General features: G+C 41.3%; 1 protein-coding gene across 1 annotated transcript in view; it reads right to left on the bottom strand.

Moving 5' to 3' along the window:
- MCU (mitochondrial calcium uniporter) overlaps positions 1-26,204 on the bottom strand; it is a 254,450-nt gene that overhangs the window by 15,474 nt on the left and 212,772 nt on the right. The window contains exons 3-5 of the mRNA XM_066349157.1: positions 10,222-10,392; positions 8,719-8,823; positions 73-233 (exon numbers count right to left, since the gene is read on the bottom strand). Of these exons, the coding sequence (XP_066205254.1) occupies positions 73-233; positions 8,719-8,823; positions 10,222-10,392 (437 nt within the window). The remainder of the gene's footprint in view (positions 1-72; positions 234-8,718; positions 8,824-10,221; positions 10,393-26,204) is intronic.

Raw genomic sequence — 26,204 nt, 5'->3', positions numbered from 1 at the left:
ACATAAAAAGCAAACATATATGCTCTGGAAAAAACATCTGTGAAGAAATGAGCCTGAGATTTGAATTCTTACCTTTTCCAGGGGTGCCAGCTGCTCTTTGAGATCCTCTAATCTTTCGATCAGCTCCCTCTCCTTGTTTAGCTGGTGCTGCTCAATGCATAGTGTGGTGTACAGCTGTTGGACTAGTGTCTTCACATCGTTCAGTGTTGCTGCATTTTCGTGGCTTAAGAGGTCTGAAAGAAAAGGGTTACTTTTTTTAAAAATGTATGCCTTAAGTGAAGAGTTGCTATTCCTGGGAATAATGGACAATAAGAACAAGACAGATTCACCCACAATAGGGATCCCACTTTCAGTGTGAAACGGAAGAAAAGTAAAGTTCTTTTTTAAAAAGGAGGTTCCTACAAATCATAGAAAACTGTATTTGTATTTGGTAACATGAAAATTTTAAAACCAACATTCACTATTATATTGTTGGAAGTTTAAATGCTATATATGAGGCTACAAATAATAATAATGATCTTCATTAGAGAAAGATTAAAAATATAAAGCATGTTAAAAACTAGAAGTGAGATTTAGAATCCATCTAATAATGCTTATTAAAATGTTGATCTATAACTTATCTGTGGCCTTGTCATTTTAATTGATGTTTTTTTCCCTTTAATAACACCTGAGGAAAAATTGTATAGTATTTCAAATTTACACATACAAAGGTATAAATAAAAATACTATTATCCTAATAATCTTAGCTCCATATGTCTTCCTCTGAGCAAACCAAATTTTATTTATTCCTGTTGGGGAATGAATAGCTGTATGGACCTCAATATCATGCACTGAAGGGCATGAAGTTATAAGAATGACTGAAAGATAGAAGATTAAATTCTTTGACTCAACATCCTCTTCCATGAATAGCATTGTGTTTCCAGAGATATAAGAGTTATGTTTAGGCCCTGGCCGTCTGGTTCAGCGGTAGAGCGTCAGCCCAGTGTGTGGAAGTCCCGGGTTCAATTCCTGGCCAGGGCACACAGGAGAAGCACCCATCTGTTTCTCCACCCCTCCCCCTCTTCTTCCTCTCTGTCTCTCTCTTCCCCTCCCGCAGCCAAGGGTCCGCTGGAGCAAAGTTGGCCTGGATGCTGAGGATAGCTCCATGGCCTCCACCTCAGGCACTAGAATGGCTCCAATTGCAGCAGAGCAATGCCCCAGAGGGGCCGAGCATCGCCCCCTGGTGGGCATGCTGGGTGTCTCCCGGTTGGGTGCATGTGGGAGTCTGTCTTTCTGCCTATCCCCCCAACCCGCCCCAGCTTCTCACTTTGGAAAAATATAAAAAAACAAAAAACAAAAAACAACTATATAAAAAAATAAATAAAAGTTATGTTTTGAGGACATAATAAAAAACCTAGCTCATTTCAGCCGTCATTTATATTTAAGACACCATAGACAAAAGTGAGGTGGCTCCCAGAGGGAGGGGTCAGGGAGTAGTAGGAGGTAAAGGGGCCAAATTTATGGTGACAGAAGGTGGTCTAACTTTGGGTGATGGGCACACAACATAATGTATAGATCATGTGCCATGAAGATGAACACCTGAAACTTATGTGTTCTTACGGATCAATGTCACCCCAGTACATTTCACTTTTAAATAACAAAAAAAAGCACCAGAAGTAAAGCTTTTGTTTTAGAATACTAGCCTTAATGTGACACTTTGTTAGGTATAGCATATGTTCAGTTCTCTAGTAAATCTAAATCAAAATAAGCTACAATCAGAATTAGCTATATATTTCAAATATTCTTCAAAGACAGAAATTTAATCAATATAAAATTCAAATGAGGGTAGCAAATTAGATTAGAGAAGAGCTAGAATAGTAAAATGGGATACAGTACCTAGCACAGTATCTTGCACACATCAGTAAATAAATGTATGCTGCATTAATGGGAACAGATAAAAGCAAGAACAGTTTGAGATCTAAAAGTCATCTATGTCAACCGGCTCTTCTCTGAACTAAAGCTGCAGCTCACATGTGCATATAGCTTTACACTTTCCAAAGTTTACAGAAGAAGAAACTGTGGTAACTTATCTAGAATGTCACAGTGAAGTGGCAGAGTCCATGTCCCCTATCCCCAGGGCTGCAGCTGAGTTATAATGCTTCTACTATATATACCAATATTTATATTTCTCCTGCAAACTCTTTCAAGTAGGCAATTCCTTAAGTAAATATAAATGATCAATGGTTAACAATATTGTATCACCTATACTATTCCATGATAGCTATTCCCACAATAGCATGAGTAAGGCTGGTGCTCACAATTTATAAATGATGAGTGTGAATCCTCGATACATAAGATTAACAAACATTTCCGTACTTGGTACAAAAATTCAGTTCTTTGGGCACACTAGTCACATTTCTAGTCCTCCAAGAGCCACATGTGACTATTAACTACCATATTGGACAGTGCAGAAATAGAACATTTTCATCACAGAAAGATCTATTTGATAACACTGTCTTAGGGATTTCCCTATCAGCCCTCCTTGGCCAATCCTCCTTATCCTAATAGTAGGATGCTTCTGAAATTCCAGGTTCTTTGGCAAGCTCCGAGTTGTCGATCTGTGCCATTGCTTAAAAACTGGTGATGTTTCTCTGATCTTCCAAGTTCCCTTTTCAGATTTTTACTTTTTCAGCTTCAAATACAATTGTACAAGTTTTCATTCCTTTAATAAATCTTTTATTCCATAATATTCATGTGGTTGTTTCCTCAATTGAACACTGACTGATACAAACATTATATACAACATGCTATTATTTGCATAAAAAGCGGAAAAAGATTATGCATTTATATTTTCTTATAAATGCATTGACTACCGTGGGTGGGAAACAAGAAAACTAAGAACACTGCTTGCTGGTATAGAGAAGGGTGACTGTAGAACAGGGATGAGAAAAGTTTGCCCATATATTCGTTGTCTTTGGGAGTTGAACTTGTGAATGTATTAAAACAAAATAATTAATGTGCAACCACAATACCTTTTAATAGCAATGAAAAGGCTAAAATAATATTTCACAGAAGATCAATCTCACAGATGTCCAATTCTAGACCTGACTGAAAATAGAGCTATCTTTTAGATGAGGCATCAGTAAAGCCGTAGTAAACTCAAGGGACTACATTTTATTTTGACAGGAAAGATATGGTTCCTAGTATTATCCTGGTGAAGAAAAACAACCATCTCAAAACTTTGACCCTCAAAAATCTGCCCACATATTTGGAGATAAAATTACAAGAAAAGGGAAGATGGCCCTGGCCGGTTGGCTCAGCGGTAGAGCGTCGGCCTGGTGTGCGGGGGACCCGGGTTCGATTCCCGGCCAGGGCACATAGGAGAAGCGCCCATTTGCTTCTCCACCCCCCCTTCCTCTCTGTCTCTCTCTTCCCCTCCCACAGCCAAGGCTCCATTGGAGCAAAGATGGCCCAGGCGCTGGGGATGGCTCCTTGGCCTCTGCCCCAGGCGCTAGAGTGGCTCTGGTCGTGGCAGAGCTACGCCCTGGAGGGGCAGAGCATCGCCCCGTGGTGGGCAGAGCGTCGCCCCCTGGTGGGCGTGCCGGATGGATCCCGGTCAGGCGCATGCAGGAGTCTGTCTGACTGTCTCTCCCCATTTCCAGCTTCAGAAAAATACAAAAAAAAAAAAAAGGGAAAATATATCGACTAATTGCTTAACAACAATACTTTAGGATGATTAGTATACACTTCACTAAAAATGAAATCAGATGCTTATTAATGTTTCTGCATCAGTGCCAGGAAAATTAAGGTACAGAAAGGCAGGGAGATGTACTAATATAGTGGGATTGAAAAGTATTTTCAGCTACTAAAATGGTTTGAGAAGGACTTCGGCTAGTTGAGTAGGCATTCATTATTGTTAATGAATAAGGCATTCATTATTGTTGGTATTTGGTTTGCCTGTTCAACCTTTTCTCTCAAATTATTTACATCGTTAAGACAAAATAAGGTCTCCAAACAAAGTGAACTGAGGAACAGAATAGAGGTAGAGGTGGGTTCACAGGGACAGCTGTCAGAAGGAAGGGGGATGAGGGGATGGGATTAGAGAAGGTAAAGAGATTAGTAAAATTATACATAACACAGAAATATAAATAACAGGACAGCAAATCCCAGAGGGAAGGGGGGAGGAAATTAGGGGGAGGAAGGTAAAAGGGGTATAAATAGGGACACGGGGGTGGGGGTGAGGGTGTTATATTCAGTGGGACACTTAAATCCATGTAAATATAATAAATTAAAATAAAAAAATTGAAAATTTTAAAAAAAAGATAAAATAAGGTCTCCAATACGCTCTGGATAGATAAATGGGGAAAGGACCCAGTGGTGCCAATCAAAATGATTCTACTTAGCACAAAAACTTTCAACCACTAGTAATTTAGGGCATATTTTTCTTCTTCCCCAAGGCTAAGAGGAAGATAGTTAATTATTACTTCAACATGGATGGGGATAATAGGCTTTTTGTGCTCCCTTTCCATATTCTTCCCTCCACTTTATATTTAATTAGGTTATAAAATCACCTAATTGCTAAAATAGTTACTCCTTTCATCTTTCAGTGGCCAGATGGGAACTGAGCCGTATACAGCTAAAGTAAGCGAAAGACTGCAATGGAGCTTGGAACTAGCCTTCCTGCCTTAACCTGCTCCCTTGTTCCATTTCAGTTTCTTCCTGCCTCTTCTCTCAATTTTGGGGTTAGGTATAAGAGTTGTATATACTTAAGGATCCATAATACCTACAGACTGCCAATCCCACATAAACATTAAATGTGACTATATCAGAGCCTATATGAATGAGCCCTATATTCCCAGTGCCTGTTGAAAGTGTGTAAGTTCAGGTAGACAACATGCCTAGGGCATTGTTAGTTCTAAAGTGCTATCCATAAATAGGAAAAAGAAAAATAGAAGAGAGATGCGAAAGCTACAGGGGGTAAGAAGTGAGTAAAAAAACCCAAAATGTGTCAAAACTTTAAAAATGGTCCTGGAAAAGTTTTCCTTCATTGCCTATTTAGACAAAGCAGACTTGTTTCATCTGCTCCACATATATATCAAATCCTAGTGTTCCTCTTCATTAGCTGACACCCAAAACCTAGTGCCTTCAACTTCTTTTCACTAAAAAGAGTTACAATGTGGGGAAGAGAAATATGCTTACTCATGTGGATGACAGGCATCCCTCCCAAGTACAGGAATTCAACCTGCTCTCCTACTTGAGGCAACTAAAAACATGTAGTGACTTGGATGCCAGCAGTGTCTTCCTCAGACAGGGAGGGAGAGGAAGATAACACGGTAGAAACAAAATTAAAACCTACTTTACATTTTATCGAAAGTTAAAAAAAAAAAAAAGATATCCTTTACTATGTTTTAAAAGATGGGAAAAGCAAATGTTTATGGACTTAAAACAATATTGTTTGAGCTTCTGTGAGAAAGGGCATCTAATGGCATAATTTCTCATTGGCTAATTAACAGAGCTAAGAGAGCTTTCATGTGTGAACTTAAATATTGAAAAGGTCTTTAAAATTTTACACCAGGGCTGCTGAGTTTACCAAATTTCACACTTGGATTTACAATTATTCCATGAATTATAGACTTTTAACTCTTGCAAACTTTATATCCTAATTGATTTGTAGGGAAATTGGGTAGATATTTCACAGTTCTGAGATACAGATAAAGCCAAATTGTTAGGCTGCTAAATTGATTACAAGGGAATCAAACATAATTTCTTCCCTTTTCTATTTCTAACTTTACTTTGCTATACAACTTGGGAATAGCCTAATTATAAAAAACTAAAACCTTTATTTCTGTTTTAAAAACACAGTATTAGACAAGATGGTTGAAATTGTTCATTGATTAAAATACCTCTAGTTTTTGACAACATAATATATGGAAGCTCGTATCTTAACTTTCTTCATTGTTAAATTTTATATATATAGAAATACATTAGTCAACTTAAAAAGTTTACTAATACAACAAAAAATCTAAATAGAACAAACTCTTTAATTCACATACATAAAGTAACTGACTATAATGCCCTCAAAGTCCATCAGAAATTGCAGGATTTCCTTCATTCTTGTAGCTAAATGTATATTCCATTGTATGTATATACCACATCTTCTTTATCCATTCACCCATACATGGACGCTTAGATTGTTTCCATATCTTGGCTACTGAGAATAATGCTGCAATGAACATGGGAGTGCAGATGTCTCTTTGATTTCATTTCTCTCCAAAAGTAGGATTTGTGGATCATGTGGTAGCTCTCTGTTGATCAAAGGGCATCAAGCTTCCAATTATAAGTTCTAAGGATCTAATGTACACCATGGTGACTATAGTTAACAGTAATGTATACTTGTAAGTTGCTAAGAGAGTAGATCTTAAATATTCTGACCACAAGAAGAAAATGATAATTATGTTAGGTGATAGAAGTGTTAACTAATTTTATTGTGGTGATTATTTCACAATATGTAAGTATATCAATCCACTACATTGTATACCTTAAACTCACACAATGTTCTATGTCAATTATATGTCAATAAAGCTAGGGGGAAAAAAGAACAAATTAAAAGAACACAACAAAAACCGAATAAAACGATCCTGTACTTCCATTATTTTAAAGAGAACTTCTGGCACAAGAATCAGGGGATAAAGAAAAAAATACATGTAAGCATAACTAATATATAGCTTACAATCCCTGGACTATATGTTCACTTATTCCAACTTAATAAAATCTGGTTCAGGACAGCCTTAATATTTTAAAGCAGTTGTTTTCAACCTTTTTACACTTGAGGACTGGTGAAAATAGGAGAATTATTTCAGGAACCACTAAGATAGAAATCACACTGAGCATAAGTGAATTCAACTAGGACCATTGGGTCTATAATCTTTATACAACATCACTGTGCTTAACTCTTTTGCCAACTGGCATCAAATTTCTGGCGGACTGGTCTGTGAACTGGCAGTTGAAACACTGTTTTAAAGGATACTTGCCCATAATTACTATATTCTCCTACACTTTCTCTAAGCTAGCTCTGTCTCAACTAGCTTGATCACGGAAGAGAATCTGGCCTCTGAAAAAACAAAATACAAGTTAACTTATTTCACTCAAATAGAATGACCAGGCCTGACTGTGGTGGTGCAGTGGATAAAGCGTCAACCTGGAAATGCTGAGGTTGCCGGTTCAAAACCCTGGGCTTGCCTGGTCAAGGCACATATGGGAGTTGATGCTTCCTGCTCCTCCCCCCCTTCTCTCTCTCTCTCTCTCTTCTCTATAATGAATAAATAAAAAATCTTAAAAAAAAAAAAAGAATGACCACCTGAGTCATTGTGGGTTACAATATCACAGTGCCTTCCCTGAGAGCATTCACAAATAAAAGGATTAAAACTCAGAGAGGAGATTAATCATTTCTAGTTGGCTGGGAGTTGAGGAAAGAAAGAATAGGATCATTAAAGGCTTCACAGAAGATCTGGCAATTTTGGCACAAAGAGGCTGGAAGTTTCAAAAAAATGAGAAAGGCATCTACTGCGGCAGAGAGACAAGCAAACACCGAGATGGCAATGGATGCGGCAGAGTTTAGGCAAGAGCAGAGGATACAGGCTGGAGGAAGAATAGGCAACATATAAGAGGGAAATAGAAAAAATTTAAAGGCAGATGTGGACCAGACTTTGGAGGCATCTAATACTTAAGATTTTTACTCAGACCTTTTTCTATATTAGACACAATTCTCAAAAGCAGAATTAAAAAGTGGAGATGTCCCAGTAAGCTGAAAGAGGGATGGTGGTGGTGGAACAGCAGTCAGTGACAATAAATATCAAGGACAAAGAGAGAAAAGACATAACTCAAAATGCTACTTCAGAGGACTATTTAGCACCAGTGCTGTGCAGTGGCACTTAGGAGCTTGGGGTAAAAAGAAAAATCAGCAATACTGACTGTGTCTTTATTTAAAATTTTGATATTTTGCTCATCATGTTTTTTTTATTGACTTAAAAAAAATTAATTTTAGGAGAAGAAGGGGGAGAGAAAGGACAGAAACATCAATCTGTTTCTATATGTGCCCCGATCAGGAATTGAACTGGCCACCTCTGCATATGAACAATGCTCCAACCAACCAAGCCATACAACCAGGGCAGTAACTTAGTTTTTAAAAAATAGTACATGAAAATATTATTTCTCTTGACTAGTAAGTGTTTGGGCAACTTCTTCAAATTTAGTCCTGAGGCATGTACTTCATTTTTTTTGCATTAAAGCATATACATATCAGAAGTTCCTAAGAACTATTATTGCATAATAATTGACTTTCAGACTGCTGACCTTGAGCCATTAAAAAAAAAATTAATCCTTAATACAAATATTTAAGAGGATAAGGAAGTCCCATAATTTAATTTATAAAGACTCCCCCCTGTAATGTTATTAGTTTTAGCCTGTACGAAGGGAAGGAGCTTAAGCTATGTGGACCCCTCATTTATACGAATCAGATAATAAACTTCCTAGTGCCCAGGTAAGAATTTAAGTTTTAGTCAATGTACTAGCCAAGTGCCAGGTACTCAATGAGTTCTTCAACTGAAACAGAATCTGTACACAAACCTTTCAGTGTTCTTTGAATATTGTCTGTTTCTCAAGATTATCCCGAGAAAAGTTAAGTTCTTTCCAAAAAGCCCCTTTCCACATTCCTCTGACCGTATCAAAATTACTTTTTACCTCTCTTTGGTGGTCGGACATGATATGTTAAGTCGTTAATGACCAGCTTAAAGTCATCGAGGAGGAGCAGGTCTATCCCTGTTGAGGCAGCAACTCGAACACCATCTGTGAAAAAAAAATTTAAATGTGAAAATTTAAACTTGTCATATGTATAAGTATTTAAGAATAGTCAGGAAGAAGCGATACTCAAAATAGGCTTTTAAAATTATATTGCCCTGGCTGGTTGGCTCGGTGGGTAGAGCATCAGCCTGGCGTATGCACATCCTGGATTCAATTCCTGGTCAGGGCACACAGGAGAAGTGACCATTTGCTTCTCTCCCCCTCCCTTTTCCCCTTCTTCCCCACCGGCAGCCAGAGGCTTGACTGGTCCTCAGGCACTAAAAATAGCTCAGCTGATTTGAGCATAGGCCCAAGACAGGCGGGTGTGGGGGTTGCCAGGTGAATCCCGGTCGGGGTGCACGTGGGAGTCTATCTCACTATCTCCCCTCCTCAAAAAAAATTATATCTCTTTAATTTCAGTTAACTTTTTGCCTCATCCCCTAGGTCTCTGCTAAACAAAGCTTATACTATCTGAGGCATTTTGTTTTAATAACCTCAAGTCTGTGAAGACTTACCAACATGCTTTTCTAGCAGAACTTTATGAACAGATGAAATAATTGTATAGCTCTATGCATAGATGGAAATCTAGGACCACTGGGAGAGCTGCAGGTATGTCTTATATTTGTCTAGGATAGAGGTGGTTGAGTAAAAAATACTATATATTTTCTTATACAGTACTTTTCAGTATAGTCACTGATTAGTTGTCTTAAATTTGTTAGGGATGAATGCTAGGGTTTGCAAAGCACACCAAGCTGCTCTACTAATTATACTACTAGATGAATTCAGTGTTAAGTATAATTTAAAATATTTACAGCCTAGAAATGTGGCAAATGGTTAACAATTGATGAATTCAAATGAAGGGTAAGTGGGTAATTATTTTAGTAGTTTTTTAAGTTTTCTATAGATTTAAAATGTTTCAAAGTAAAAATGGGGAAAAGTGAAAGGCATTTAAAAAATAAGTAAATGAAATGGGTGTCATGTTTAATGGGATTTTTTTGTGTTTTATTTTATATTCTTTTCAAATCACGTATGTTTTTATTTTAGTAAACTTTTATGTGGAAGACATAAAGTATTTAAAAAGTCCTAATACTTCATATCTCCAGAGATGAAGGTTTAACCACTGAAAAAAAATGCATTCTAAGCTTAAGGTAATGACAAAAAGTCTAAATAATATAAAATGCCCCTGGCATTATCTGTGAGGTACTTTTGAATGAGACTCCCTGTGTATATGCATTTGTTAAAACTGAACAGTTATATTCTGAGAAGCACTGGGAGAGAAATCCCTTTTTCTCCTGACATTTGCTAAGTAAAAGGGATGACTTTGCAGTGTGTGTGTGTGTGTGTGTGTGTGTGTGGTTTAGGGGGAAATGGATGAGTGGGAATTAATAATGTAGGCGACTGTACCTGGTGAATAGACTGCGACTCTGTCAATTCCCCGATCCTCTTCTTGCAGTTGTCGTAAAAACACACCAACAGAATCTGAGATAGGTTTGAGAGTGAACTGGCAGCGTTCACGCCGGGACGGTAGCCTCACAGATATCACGGGTAATCCATTTTGATACACCACTGTCACATCTGAATGAAAAGGATTCACTGTCATATGAAAGTTAGAGTTCGTTTTAAGTTACAGCTATATTATTACCATTCTTACACGGGATCTATTATTATTAGTGTGGTTTAAAATGTTTTCAAAGGTTTAAGAATATGTCCTTTAGCTTTAGTTGAAGGTTATTCTGGGAAGTAGCTTATGGAAGGTCATACGAATCACACAACTCACTTCTCAGGAACTTGAAAATACGCAGAGGATTATCTTCTAAGTGGATCAAGGAGAAACTTTCTCAGGAATCTGAGGTTAAAATTCTTGGTATTCCTGAAAAATTTTACCTAATTCTGTTTAATAAGGGAGATATTATTATAAGCTATTCAACTGAAATGGTTTTCTACAACAGTAATGGCACAGAATTCCTTATTTCCTTATCTTTTTCCTCATTAGTCTTGATTTGCAGAGCCTGTCACTAAAACAAGTATCAGAATAACTCAAAGTAATTTTCAAATGAATTTTTAAAATAAATTAATTTTGAACCGGTAGTTTTTAATGTAAGCAACTAAGCATTTAAAGATAAGTTAGCACTGAGGTAGGAAAACAGGCTTTAGAGTCAAATCTAGGCTGGAATTCTGGCTAACTTTGCACATATTATATATCTTCTCTGAGCTTCACTTTTTCATATATAAAAATGGGTTTAATCCCTAACTGATAGAGTTGTTATGAGGAATAGAATAAACTATTTAAAACATTTAGAACACTGCTTGAGAACTATATGCACTATGTAGTGATAATATTGCTTTATTAGTTTTTTTTTAAGAATCAAAAGGTACATTCCATAATGTTTCTAAGGCTGCATATGCCTCAAAATTGATGAATTCAGAGGAAATGTATTAATATATAGATTAAAGTTCTGGAGATCCCAAATGCATCAAATTTTCATAGTCATTTAAATCTTACTTCCTTGTCTATTCTAGTAATTTATAAGGTCTATAATGTATACAAAAGCCTCACACTAAATTCTTTCATGACTTATATTTTTAAAACAACTATTAAGGCATAGTTTATAAATAACAAAAATACACTCTTATTTTAAATAGATGTTTAATGAGTTTTGACACAATAATAAAAATTCCTTGAATCCCCTCCCAGTAAATCTCTGGCAACCACTCTTGATTTTTGTCACCACAGATATTTTGTTTTCCTAGAGTTTCATAACACTGGTATCATATATTATGTACACTTACTTATCTGGCTTCTTTCTCTGAGCATAATGAGTTTGAGATTCATTCACATTGTTGCCTGCATTAGTAGTTCATTTCAGTATTTATTGCTGGTAGTATTTCACTGTTGGGCATACCATAATTTGTTTATCCATTCACCTATTGATTGATAGATATCTGGTTGTTTCAAGTCTTTGGCTACTATGAATAAAGCTTTTATGATTATTCACTTATAAGTCTTTGTATAGACATATGTTTTTGTGGTATATCTTTTTTTTAACCCTCTTTAACCTATCTATGCCTTTATATTTAAAGTGGGTTTCCTGTAGACAAAATATAGTTAGGTCTTGCTATTTCATCCAATCTGACCATCTGTGCCTTTCAATTAAAGTGTGTATATCATTTGCATTTAATAAATTATAAATATGATTGGGTACAAATCCACCATCTTGCTACTTAATTTCTGACAACTGTTTTTTCTTCTACTTTTCCTATATTCTTGCCATCCATTTTTTATTAGATTAACTGAGTATTTTAATGATTATTTTTCATCTTTACTAATGGCTTATTAATTATACCTTTTTATGTTTTTAGGAGTTACTCTATAGCAGGTGTTGGCACACTTTTTCTGTTAAGAGCTTGATAAGAAATATTTTAGGCATTGTGGGCCATAAGATCTCTGTTCCAACTACATACTTGCACTGTGGTGCTAAAGCAGCCATAGGCAATATATAAACAAATGGTCATAGTGTGTTCCAAGAAATTTCATTTACCAAAATAAGCAGTGGGCTGGATTTGGCCTACTGGGTTTGCTGAACCCTGTTCTAGGATTTACAAAATACATCTTTAACTTATCACAGTTAATCTTCGAATAACATCATGCCATTTTAGGTATAGTACAGAGAACACTACAACAATATACTTACATCCCCCCTGCTTTGTACTATTGTTCTCATAGGTTTTATTTCTACATGTTGTAAACCACACAATACATTTTGCTTAGATAAGTGATTATAGTTATAAAATATTTTAAAATGGGCCCTGGCCAGTTGGCTCAGTGGTAGAGCGTCGGCCTGGCGTGCAGGAGTCCCGGGTTTGATTCCCGGCCAGGGCACACAGAAGAAGCGCCCATCTGCTTCTCCACCCCTCCTCCTCTCCTTCCTCTCTGTCTCTCTCTTCCCCTCGCGCAGCAGAGGCTCCACTGGAGCAAAAATGGCCCGGGCACTGGGGGTGGCTCTATGGCCTCTGCCTCAGGTGCTAGAATGGGTCTGGTTGCAACAGAGCAACGGCCCAGATGGGCAGAGCATCACCCCCTGGTGGGCATGCCGGATAGATCCTGGTCGGGCGCATGCGGGAGTCTGTCTGACTGCCTCCCCGTTACCAACTTCATAAAAATACACACAAAAAAAATTAAAATGAAGAAAAATATCTCTTATTTTTACACACACATTCACCCCCTGGTGTTCTCTCTTCCCTTTGTATAGATCCAAATTTCCACTTAGTATTGTTTTTGCCTGAATGACTTCCTCAAACAGTTCTTGGAGTGCAGATGCCCTGGCAATAAATTCTTACTTTGGCAAGTCTGAAAAAGGCTTTATTTCACCTTCATTTTTGAGAGAGAATTTTACAAAAAAATCTAGGGTGACAGGTTTTTTCGTTTTGGCACGCTAAAGAATGATGTCTTCTGGTTTGCAGAGTATATATTTATCTTTGGTCCTCTGCATGTAATACGTCTTTTTAACTCCGATGCTTTAATATTTTCTCTTTATCACTGGTTTTCAACAATTTCATTATAATGTTCCTTTCTAAGGTGTTCTTTATGATTATTTTGGAGGTGAGCTGTTACTTTTCTTACATCTGTGGGCTTACAGTTTTCATCAACTTTGGAAGAATTTTGACCATCATTCAAATGTTTTTTTGAATGATGATCTTCTTCTGAGATTCCAGTTACATTTATATTAGATCATGAGGTACAGGGCACTGAGACATTTTTAATATATTTCTGGGGTTTTTCCCTCACAGCTTCATTTTGGATAGTTTTAATTGTTACGTGTTTAAATGTTAATGATATTTTCTTCAGTTTTGTTTAATCTGCTGTTAACTTCATCCACACTGTTTTTCACTTCAGATATATTTTTCATCTCTAGAAGTTCTATTTATTTTCGTATCTTCTATTTTTCTTCATGTTAATGCTTATGCTTTTCCTTTCCCCTCTGAATATAAGAACCATATTTAAAATTCTTGTCTGTTAATGTCATCCTTTCATCACTTCAAGGTCTATTTCAATTGGCTGATTTTTATTCTGTTCTTTTCCTGTTTCTTCACATTCCCAGTAATTTTTGATTGGAGGTTAGAAATTGCTAATTTTACATTGTTGAGTCATGGATCTTATAAAGGTCTATTAGGGCAGAGCTAGAGAATCCTTTATTTGAGGGCTAATTTGGTACAACTTCTAAGGTATGTTTCTTCTGGGAGTCTCTATTGAATGTTCATGTATTCAGTGATGTCTCTCTTTTTTTTTCTGAAGAGAAATTCAATGATTTCTGGCCCTGTATAAGCACTGAGAATTACTATTCATTTTACAATTCCTAGTAATTGTTTTCTCTGGAAGTTGTTCTGACCTGGTCTTATGGCTTAGAATTTAGCTAAAGCCTCAGGCTGTGATCTGAGGCAATGTAGGGTTAATCTCATTTACTTCTCTTCCCATAGCGATCACAGTCCTGTGCTGGCGTCCAATGTCTAAAAACATTTGTTTCACATATTCTGTCTGGTGTTCTAGTTGACAGGAGGACAGCAATTCCCATAGCAGTTAATTCTTTGTGAATACAGGATTTGAAATTTTATATAAAAACTAAAAGAAGCCAAGTTAAAAATTTCTATTGCTTTATTCCTTCCAAAAGGGTAGTGCATTTTTCTAAGGAAGTAGAGGCCAGAAATAATATGAACTTATTATAAAACATGTACAAACAAAAGTTTTCAGTATCTACAGATATTTAAATTTTTGGTCAGTTTCTTTCTCGTTTCTAAAAGAATCCTTGGCAATCCAGTGCTTGCTTTCTTAAAGTCAGAGCCACTACTATGAATATTACTATCTCTTCTGCAGGCAGTAATAATAATAAATTCATAAAATTAGGTGACTAACTTGTTCAACTGGTAGTTTTCCCCTCGATTATTTCCTTTCCATTCGTGAAAAAAACTATTTAACCACAGGCTTCAAAAAGTAGATAAACTTGAATTTAAATAAGACTCTTAAATACATAAAATTAAAAAAATTTTTACTAAAACATCAGTTTCACAAGTGTTTAAGGGCTACTGTTTTAAAATAACCGAGACAAAGTCAACAGAGAAAATTAAAGTTTTTTTCACCCACTTTAACTCTTTCCTTTAAAGATCATGAAGCTTTTCAAAGGACTGAAATATGAAAGCTTTGAGAAACTCTGCATGTAATAGCACATTTCAGCACTGATAAACCTTTATTATAATACCGCTTTTGAAATAAATCCCCAGGTCTCCTTCTTTCCAACACACTAGACTGTAAAGTAAATGTTAGTATTCTTGGTTTGCAACCAAAAAAGAACAATTACCAAAGTTTCTCCAGTTTAACAATATATAAAATAGCTATTGGTTGTAGTGAAGTCACAATTGGCATTTACAAGCTAATGGCAGTTGTCAGCTACTATTCTCTGGAGACAAATATTCTTTTAAAGTGTAACTTTCATTAAGTGACTCTTGGGTTTGATTTTTTAAATCTTTTGCTTTGAGTTCCATTTCAATAAAATAAGAACTAATCTATGTTTTACAATGTGCTTCAAAGAAATTAGGAATATGGGGCATCTAATATGAATACTGAGAGAAAAGACATGACAGCGTATTTAGGCATAAAAAAGAAAAAGACAAGCCCTGGCCAGCTGGTTCAGTGGCAGAGTGTCGGCTCGGCATGTAGATGTCCCGGGTTCAATTCACAGTCAGGGCACACAGGAAAAGCAACCATCTGCTTCTCCACCCTCCCCCTCCCCCTCCTCCTCCTTCTTTCTATCTCTCTCTCTCCCCTCCTCCTCTTCTTCCTCCTTCTTCTTTCTCTCTCTCTCTCCTGCAGCCATGGCTTGGCTGGAACAAGTTGGCCCCAGGACAAAGGATGGCTCCATGGTCTCTCCTCAGGTGCTAAAATAGCTAGGTTGCTGAGCAACAGAGCAATGACCCTAGATGGGCAAAGCATCACCCCATAGGGGGCTTGCTAGGTGAATCCCAGTCAGGGTTCATGTGGGAGTCTGTCTCTCTCTGCCTCCCTGCTTCTCATTTAAGAAAAAAAAAAAAAAGACAAGGAGTTTTCCAGACTAAAAGAAGTGCAAGGAAAACAGACATTTGGGGTTGAAGAAGGTATGGAGTTTTTAAAAAATGCATCAGATATAAAAAAGTCATAAAATACAAATGGTTGTTATTTAGCCAACTGTTAAAAAAATGTTTATAAAACTTCATACTAAGATTTGGTTTTCAAAATAATGGGTAAAATCTCTAAAATATATCATCTAATGAACTTGACCGTCTATATCTTAAGGACTTACTGTGAAAGGGAACTGGTACAATGAGGAAGTACACATGGAGTGTCTTCTACAAAGCTACTTAGAGCTGAAATTTATATGATGGATGATTCCAGTGTTATGTCTTGCCACTGTCTGTTTCTTTCTTCTTTCTTTTTGTAGTATTCTACCTCAAGAATGTAAAATATAATCACAGAATTTTAGTGTTGAAAGGGCTAGAAAAATCATACAGACTAATGCCCTTTTTTTACAGCTAAGAATAATAAACTTGAGCAAGGTTAGATGATGGTGTTAAGCTCATTCAATTCAACCTAATCAAAATGGCTATGGATCTCATCTTGGACTAAAAAATTGTTTTCTCTCAGGTCACATAAGGCCTTATTTGCTTAAATTCAGTAGCAATTTAAGCCCCGTTTTAGCAGCATCTGACAATGTGAACCACTCCTTCACTTTCTAAAACACTTTCCTTTTCCCATACTCTCCTGGTGTGTTTATCTTTCTGTTTACACCTGCTAATTTTCCTTCAGGGTCTTTTCTTTCTGTAATCATCCCCTAAGTTTCTAAGGGCTTTGTCCTAGACCTCTGTGCTTCTCAAACCACAAACTGTCTAGGAAATCTTATATCCTTCCCGAGTGTCAGCCACCATCTAAATGCTGATATCCCAAACCTATATTCAATTGTCTGCTGGACAGGCAGACAGGCACACCCCAAACTCAAAAATCCTTAAACTAAATTAATCTCCCCCAAACCACCCACCTCTGGCACTTCTGATCTTCGTCAGTGTAGGTCAAATAAGTTTGTAAATATAATATATATATATGTTTGCTCACTTACAGTTTGCATGGGGTGTGAGAGATAGGCTGTAAGCTGGCAAAGTCATTATAGTTTTAAGACTAAGCTGTAAAGCCAGTAGCCACGGCCACCATCATAGCCGCCTGGCCCATGCAGGTTCGCATTTGATTCAGACAGACGGTAATGAAACAACAGAGCCAAGAACTGGTGGGCCATCATCTTTATTCTAGCTTGCACCCGGTGGGCAAGGAATACACACAGTGGGAAAACACTTCCCTTTCCATTTAGGGCTCCCAAAGCCACTAACTTATCCGAGTTTCCTAGAATCAAAGGTTTCTATCTCACCAGCCTTATTCACCTCTGTTGGGCAGATAAAATATATTATGCTCACTTTGTTAAAGATGGCACTGCCCACGTGGAAGCCAGTCGCCCAGGTGATAATATTATTTGCCCTTCCTGCTTGGGATGGGCGTGATTATATTAATGTGTGTTGGGGAAGGGCTTTTGCGCCAAAAGGTTTTAAAAGGAAGAGAGATCACGTTGTTCCGGGGAAGAGTGATTGCGTTCTAGGAGGAGCCCATGCTGTAGGAGAGCACGTGGAGGAGGCCAGGAGAAGCAGCCAAGATGGCAGAGTGCTGAGTGAGTAGTCAGTTTGTGCAGAGTGTGTGCAGAGAGAAGGAGATGGAGAACAGAGGTGAATAAGGCTGGTGAGCTAGGAACCTTAGATTCTAGGAAACTCAGATAAATCAGTGGCTTTGGGAGCCCTAAATGGAAAGGGAAGTGTCTTCCCACTGTGTATATTACTTGCCCGCCGGGTGCAAGCTAGGATTAAAGCTAATGGCCCACCAGTTCTTGGCTCCATTGTTTCATTACCGTCTGTCCGAATCTAATGCGAACCTGCATGGGCCAGGCAGCTGTGATGGTGGCCATGGCTACTGGCTTTACAACCTCTGTTCCCCATCTCCTTCTCCTGCACAAACTCTGCACAAACTGGCTTCTCCTTCAGCACTCTGCCATCTTGGCTGCTTCTCCTCTCCTCCATGTGACCTTTCTCTGCTCTCCTTTATAGTGTAGAAATCAAAACCTTTAATCCAATATACAAACAAGGAAGTCTCTGATACTGTTGGTCAAATAAGTTTGTAAATATGATATATATATGTTTGCTCACTTATATTTTGTATTGGGTGTGGGGGACAGGCTATAAGCAGGCCGGGTTGTTATAGCCTAAGGCAGGGATCGGGAACCTATGGCTCGTGAGCCAGATGTGGCTCTTTTGATGGCTGCATCTGGCTCACAGACAAATCTTTAATAAAAAAATAATAACATTAAAAATATAAAACATTCTCATGTATTACAATCCATTCATTTCCTACCGCTCATGTTCATGGTTGCAGGTGGCTGGAGCCAATCACAGCTGTCCTCCGGGACAACACCACATTTTTATTGGATAATGCATAACGTACATGGGTCACTGTATGGCTCTCACGGAATTACATTTTAAAATATGTGGCATTTATGGCTCTCTCAGCCAAAAAGGTTCCCGACCCCTGGCCTAAGGCTTAGTTTTAAGACTAAGCTTTTCTCCACACCCTTGACTGACTGCATGACGTGGGGTGGTTGGTGCACTCTCATGAGGAACCCCATTATGCCTCAGATAAGTGACTTTGTATCAGAGACTTCCTTGTTTGTATATTGGATTAAAAGTTTTGATTTCTACACTATAAAGTGGGGCAGACTGGGAGCTTGCTCTCTTGGTTCCTGCTATCACCATTGTAGGGGCCTCCCTGATCCCTTGCATTTCTCTTGTGGCTTGCCTGTCTTGGTGAGACACCAATAAACAAAATGGCACACCATCCTCCAATTCTGCCATTTCTTTACCGTCTGCCCAAATCCAATGGGAACCTGCATGTGAATGGCCACAATGGCGGCTCCTGGCCTTACAACTGGTGTAGTTTGTGGAAGGATTTGGAGATCAGTATGGGGCCACCACCTTTGCCAGGTGGGGTAGAGGACTGGTTGCTGCTCTGGCTCCCCATGGCTGTCTTTTTAGGGGCCGTGGGCTACGTGTTTTTACTCAAGAGGAAACCAGGAGTCCTGTGCGAGAAGCTGCCCGAGGTCAAAAGCTTCAGTATGAATTGCAAATTGAATGGCAGAAAAGGCTGGAATTGGAGCGAGCACTGGAGAAGGAATTACGGGGTAGTGAGTTGCAGTTTGCCCTGGAAGCTGAATGTCTGCACCGGCAGTTGTTGGAGAAACAACTGCGGATTCAAGAGCTCAAGTCTCAGCTTCTGGCCAAAAGCCAGCAGCCACAGGAGCCTAACGGTCACCAAAGGAGCAGCAGCATCTGTGCTGGTGGGTTGGCTCTGAGTCAGCGGGAGCAGGCGCTTGCGACTCCTCTTCTGAGGATGAGAAGGCTCAGGTTGAAGCTGCCATACACACACTGAGAGCCCGACCAGTTGTCGCCAAGAAGGTAAAAACCTAGCAGTGAAGAGTCCCTCGGGGGCAGCCACAGCCTCCTGCCCAGGTAATGGAACACTCTGTGGTCCGGCCCTATACCCAGGCATAGCTGATGGAGTTGGGGGCACAATTTAGGCAGAAACCTACTGAATCCCTGGTAGCCTGGTTACTACGATTATGGGACATAGGGGTGGATGGCATCATGCTCTCCGGAACAGAGATGGGGAAATTGGCCGCCATTACCACACACTCCTCCTTGAGGCAGCATCTTCAGAACTGCCATGGCAACCCAGGACCCCATACCCTATTAGAATGGGTGATGGCTGCCATTCGTATGGTCTGGCAGAATGCTGGAGAACTGCCGGGGGCAATGAGTCGGTGGCAGTGCTACAGTGGGTTAGTAAAGGTCCTTTGGGAACTTGGAATGAAGAAAGCTGTTTTCAACCCTGGTTCCCGTGGGCCAGACGAGGAAGTGTTTACAGCAAAAATGAGGGAATTTATCCTTGCTAGCACCCCGTCAGCCCTTTTTGGGTCGCTTGTGGCTATCCTGGGCCCCTATGTGGGGCAGCCCATCATGCAGTTACACAGATGGTAGCAGATTTGGGAGAGCTGAAGGCCGCTTGGGATCATAAAGCAGTGAGGGCTGCTGCCTATGTTGCCCCCACCCAACTAACAAGGGAAATGGGCCTGTAAAGGTTACCCGAACGCAGATGTGGGTAGACTTGATTGCGGCTGGAGCAGATAAGGGGAAATTGGATGGCCAGTCTAATAAAATTCTTTTGGAGCTTTGGCGGCAGCTTAAACCAGAACAGAAGTTCCAGCCACTGAGATGAAAGGCCCCAGCAGCTACCAATAAAACGTTTGGTGTGTGGACAGCTCGGTTACAAGATTATATGATAGAGACGGCCGAGGGAAAGGAGAACTCCCAAGACCCATTGTACCAGTTTGAATAGGAAAAATGCCGAGGTACCCGTTTAACGGGGATGGGCGGAGACCGGAGGCCACACGTAAAACTGACAATCCACTGGTCCCCTTCCAATGTACAACGGGTGTTAGCATTGATGGATACAGGTGCATTAGAATGTTCCCTCTTCTATGGGAACCCAGAGCGGTTTGCTGGGACCCCAGTGGCCATTGATGGTTATGGGAGCCAAACTGTTCAAGTGAAGCCAGTAACTATTCCTTTGGGGATAAGAAGACTGCCTCCTAAGCCATATAAGGTGTATGTATCTCCTCTTCCTGAATATATTTTGGGGGTAGATGTTTTGCAAGGACTGTGGTTGGAAACTACAGCTGGGGAGTTCCAGCTGTGGATCAGGGTTGTGAAGGTAGTGTTGCAGGGACACGCATCACATTCCCCTTTGCAATTACCCATCGCTCGGCATGTGACTAACACCAAGCAGTAACGCCTGCCAGGTGGTTATGAAGAAGTCACAGGGACAATCCTCGAACTAGAAAAGGTGGGGATCATCCAGCCAGCACACAGTCCTTATAACTCCCCAGTATGGCCTGTGCACAAACTAGACGGAACCTGGACAATGACAGTAGATTACAAAGAACTTAATAAAGGTGTTCCCCCTTTGCATGCTACTGTTCCCTCAATAGCTAACATGATGGATTGGCTAAGACATGAGTTGGGGACATACCGCTTTGTGGCAGACTTGGCCAATGCTTTTTTCTCTATTGATATAGCTGCAGAGAGTCAAGACCAATTTGCCTTCAGTTGGGAAGGGGGACAATGGACCTTTTATTTATTTTTTGTATTTTTCTGAAGTTGGAAACGGGGAGGCAGTCAGACAGACTCTCGCATGTGCCCGACTGGGATCCACCCGGCATGCCCTCCAGGGGGCGATGCTCTGCCCATCTGGGGCGCCGCTCTGTTGCAACCAGAGCCATTCTAATGCCTGAGGCAGAGGCCATGGAGCTATCCTCAGCGCCCAGGCCAACTTTGCTCCAGTGGAGCCTTGGCTGCAGGAGGGGAAGAGAGAGACAGAGAGGAAGGAGAGGGGTAGGGGTGGAGAAGCAGATGGGCGCTTCTCCTGTGTGCCCTGGCCGGGAATTGAACCCGGGACTCCTGCATGCCAGGCTGACACTCTACCACTGAGCCAACCGGCCAGGGTGAAAATGGACCTTTACAGTATTACCGCAGGGTTATTTGCATAGCCCCACCTTGTGCGATGGGCTGGTGGCTGCTGACCTGGCTAAATGGAAACAGCCAGAGGCAGTTCGCATGTGCCATTATATTGATGATATTATGCTAACTAGTGATTCTCTTCCAGAATTGGAGCAAGCAGTCCCTACCCTGATATCCCATTTGAAAGCATGTGGCTGGGCAGTCAACGAGAACAAATTACAATGACCTGGGTTATCTGTTAAATTCTTGGGAGTTGTCTGGTCGAGTAAGACAAAAGTTATCCCTGACGCAGTTATAGATAAGATCCAAGCATACACCGTGCCCACTACAGTAAAACAGTTACAGGAATTCTTAGGTTTGTTGGGGTATTGGCAATCATTTATACCCCATTTGGTTCAGTATGCCCCTTGTAAAACCCTATTCAGAAGGGAGTTCGTTGGGATTGGACTGAGCAGGTGCAAGGTTCATTTGCAGCAGCTAAGAGAGCTGTCAAGGTGGCACAGGCCTTGAATGTGTTTGATCCTGCCAGGCCCTGTGAGCTTGATGTCCATGTAACCTCAGAGGGGTTTGGATGGGGCTTGTGGCAACGGACAGAGCACTTACAGCAACCTATTGGGTTTTGGTCCCAATTGTGGAAAGGTGCTGAAGTTGGTTACTCATTAGTGGAGAAGCAGCTGGCAGCTGTGTAGGCTGCTCTCCTGGCCACTGAGAGTATTACAACCACAACATCAGTTACAGTCAAGACAACATACCCTATTGCAAGATGGGTGAGAGATTGGGCAACCAAACCACATAGTGGTATGGCCCAAATGTCCACCCTGGCCAAGTGGGGTGCCTACCTGAACAATGCTGTGCTCTTAGCACCAGCCCGTTGAGGGCAGAACTTCAGGAAGTCTTGGGTCCAGTCACCTATGCGACCTTAGAGTCAGGTGCAACTGGGGCTCAGGAGGCAGAACTGAAGTCCGTCCCTACTAGGAGGGGCGGGTGCCCATCCCCAAGGATGCCTGGTATACTGATGGTTCCAGCAGGGGCCAACCTGCCAAATGGATGGCTATAGCCTTCCATCTGGCCACTGAGACTATTTGGATGGACACGGGTACAGGCCAAAGCAGCCAATGGGCAGAATTAAGAGCTGTTTGGCTAGTTGCCCATAATGAACCTTCACCTCTGGAGATGTGTACTGACAGCTGGGCTGTCTATCATGGACTGACCCTTTGGATTGCTACTTGGCACATTAACAGTGGATGGTAGTGCACTGTCCACTATGGGGTCAGGCCATGTGGCAGGACTTATGGGAAATAGGACACCAGAAGCAGGTGACAGTATATCATGTCACGGGGTATGCCCCTCTAGCCCATCCTGGGAATGATGAGGCAGATACATTGGCAAGGGTGCCATGGTTGGAGACTGCACCTACAGGTGATGTGGCGCAGTGGCTCCACCGGTGCCTGTTCCATGCAGGACAGAAAACTATGTGGGCTACGGTTAAGGCATGGAACTTGCCTGTGTCCTATGCGGAGGTACTTGCAGCCTGTGAGCAATGTGCAGTATGTTCCAAGGAGCACCCTCGGAGACCACTGGTGTCACCTGGACAGACCCAGAGGGGTCATGTTCCACTGACACAATGGCAGATAGACATCATTGGACCCTTACCAACGTCAGAAGGGTATCAGTATGCAGTCACTTGTGTAGATACTGCCATCGGTCTGCTTGCTGCTTACCCCGCCCGTAACCCTGACCAGAGGGCAGTCATACAGGCTCTGGACTGCCTGAGTGCTGCATACAGGCAACCGCTGGTCCTTGAAAGTGACAATGGTACCCACTTCACTGGTGGTTCAATGATTAGGCAATGGGCTCAAGACCTAGGTGTGGACTGGAAGTACTATGTTCCCTACCACCCCCAGGCTGCTGGTGGTATGGAGTGGTATAATGGACTCTTAAAGCAGGGACTGCAACAGGAGGGGGGCACCGGCTCCCTGACTGGATGGACACGCCGCTTATGGACAGTACTCCAGATTTTGAATGAGAGACCTTGACGGGGGAGCCCAGCTCCAGTGGAAGCCCTCCTGTATCAGGCAGCTGCCCCCATTCAGTTGCAGATACGCACCAACGACATTTTACTCAAGCCAGGTTTTGGACAGCAAGGGCAACGTGCTCTTGCCTGCCCCCCAAAAGCCCTTCTTAAAGGCCAATGGCTTCGATAGACTTGGCCCTGGACTGTACAGGCCCCTCATCTGAGATGGGTGGCCTTGTTGGCACCATGGGGAAAGGGGCTAGAGGTAGACCTCCAGTTAACTCCTTGGGCAACCAGCACCTGGCCACCTAAGGTAGAAGTATATCATCCCTTGAGTGCTCAGGGGGACAGCATTATGAAGAGCACCTTTGTAATTTTTTTTTTTCTCTGAAGTTGGAAATGGGTAGGCAGTCAGACAGACTCCCACATGTGCCCGACTGGGATCCACCCGGCACGCCCACCAGGGGGCGATGCTCTGCCCATCTGGGGTGTTGCTCTGTTGCAACCAAGGCCATTCTAGCGCCTGAGGCAGAGGCCATGGAGCCATCCTCAGTGCCCGGGCCAACCTTGCTCCAATGGAGCCCTGGCTGTGGGAGGGGAAGAGAAAGACAGAGAGGAAGGAGAGGGGAAGGGGTGGAGAAGCAGATGGGTGCTTCTCCTGTGTGCCCTGGCCGGGAATCGAACCAGGCCGACGCTCTACCACTGAGCCAACCGGCCAGGGCCTGTAATATCTTTATGGCCAATAATACCTTCTCCTATACACATAGAACCAGCAGATGCTGGTGTATTGTCCAATGAGGTTTGGTATGCCCGCTCAGGGCTGCCTCTGGTACTAGCTATGCTGTCTGCAGACAAAACTCTGGCCTGTGTTCTGCCAGAGGGAAAAGATTTGCCTCTCTTGGTGCCGATGACAGCTCTCTCATTTCGCCCATAGCTTTTGATTTGTTAATTCTATTGCTGTAGTTGGTACTGTTTCTGTTTATGCAATGTATCCCACTCCTTGCTCAGTGACCATCATGGAAGATACCTGTGGTTTAGCTTGTAAAGTGAGCAAAAGGGGTGGAATGTTGGTCAAATAAGTTTGTAAATATGATATATATGTTTGCTTGCTTATAGTTTGTATTGGGTGTGAGGGACAGGCTGTAAGCAGGCCAGGTCATTATAGCCTAAGGCTTAGTTTTAAGACTAAGCTTTTCCCCACACCCTTGACTGATTGCATGATGTGGGGTGGTGCACTCTCATGAGGAATCCCATTATGCCTCAGATAAGTGACTTTGTATCAGAGACTTCCTTGTTTGTATACTGGATTAAAGGTTTTGATTTCTATACTATAAAGTGGGGCAGACCGGGAGTTTACTCTCTCCACTGTAGGGGCCTCTCTGATCCCTTGCCCTTCATGGGAAAAGCAAGTTTTCTGCTTTTCCCTTGTCTTTTCTTGTGGCTTGCCTGTCTTAGTGAGACACCAATAAACAGAATGGCCCACCATCCTCCGACTCTGCCATTTCTTTACCGTCTGCCCGAATCCAATGGGAACCTGCATATGAATGGCCACAATGGCAGCTCCTGGCCTTACACCTACCTTTTTAATACTAAGATCTTCTCAAAACTTATGCCTCAGATGAGTGGCTTCATATCAGAAACTTTCTTATTTGTATATTGGCTTAAAGGCTTTAATTTCTACACTATAAAATGAGGCAGACGAGGGGCTCTCTGTAAAGCCAGGAGCTGCTATCGTGGCCATTCACATTGTAAAGCCAGAAGCCATGGCCACTATCACAGCAACCCGGCCCATGTAGGTTGGCATTGGATTCGGACAGTTGGTAAAGATACAAGGGAGCCAAAAACTGATGGGCCATCATCTTTAATCCTAGCTTGCACCCGGCGGGCAAGTAAAAACACACACTGGGCTCCAAAACCTACTCACATTCAGTACTCACAAAGCTACTGACTTATCCGAGTTTCCTAGAATCAAAGGTTTCTAGCTCACCAGACTCATTCACCTCTGTTCCCCATCTCCTTCCTTCTCCCTGCACAAACTCTGCACAAACTGGCCTCTCACTCAACACTCCGCCATCTTGGCTGCTTCTCCTCTCTGCTCTCTCTTCTAATGCTAATCTCAGGAACCAAGAGAGCAAGCTCCCGTTCTGCCCCCATTTTATAGTGTAGAAATCAAAACCTTTAATCCAATATACAAAATAGGGAAGTCTCCAATACAAAGTCACTTATCAGAGATATGATGAGATTGTACCACCCCACATCAAAAAGGGTGGGAAAGGTTTAATCCCAAAACCAAGCCCCAAGGATTCTGCCTGCCCACAGCCCACCCCCAACACACATTAATATCACCTGAGTGACAGCCTCCACATGGGCAGCACCATCTTTAACAAAGTGAGCATACTATATTTTATCTGCCCAACGATCCACCCCTATGCTCACTTTACTACCCACAATCTATACCACCGGCATCCCTGTACAAGGAAATTAGCACATTACACAAATTACAACAACATGGCAAATCATACAATTTCAACAATCACAAAGGTACACTTCACCAGTCTCTGAGCACTTTGCCCAAAGTGCAAAATGTCCTCAGCCTTCTTTCTAGCCATGGGAAAAGCTTCCTGGGGCAGGGGATTGCTTCCAGAAAAGCCACCCCCCACCCCCATCAGGGTATTTCACATTGTTC

The sequence above is a fragment of the Saccopteryx leptura genome, chromosome 9 (genome assembly GCF_036850995.1).
Source record: "Saccopteryx leptura isolate mSacLep1 chromosome 9, mSacLep1_pri_phased_curated, whole genome shotgun sequence".
Taxonomy (NCBI): Eukaryota; Metazoa; Chordata; class Mammalia; order Chiroptera; family Emballonuridae; genus Saccopteryx; species Saccopteryx leptura.
Note: the sequence above shows the minus strand (reverse complement) of the source record. Positions and strands in the feature narration are given on the sequence as shown.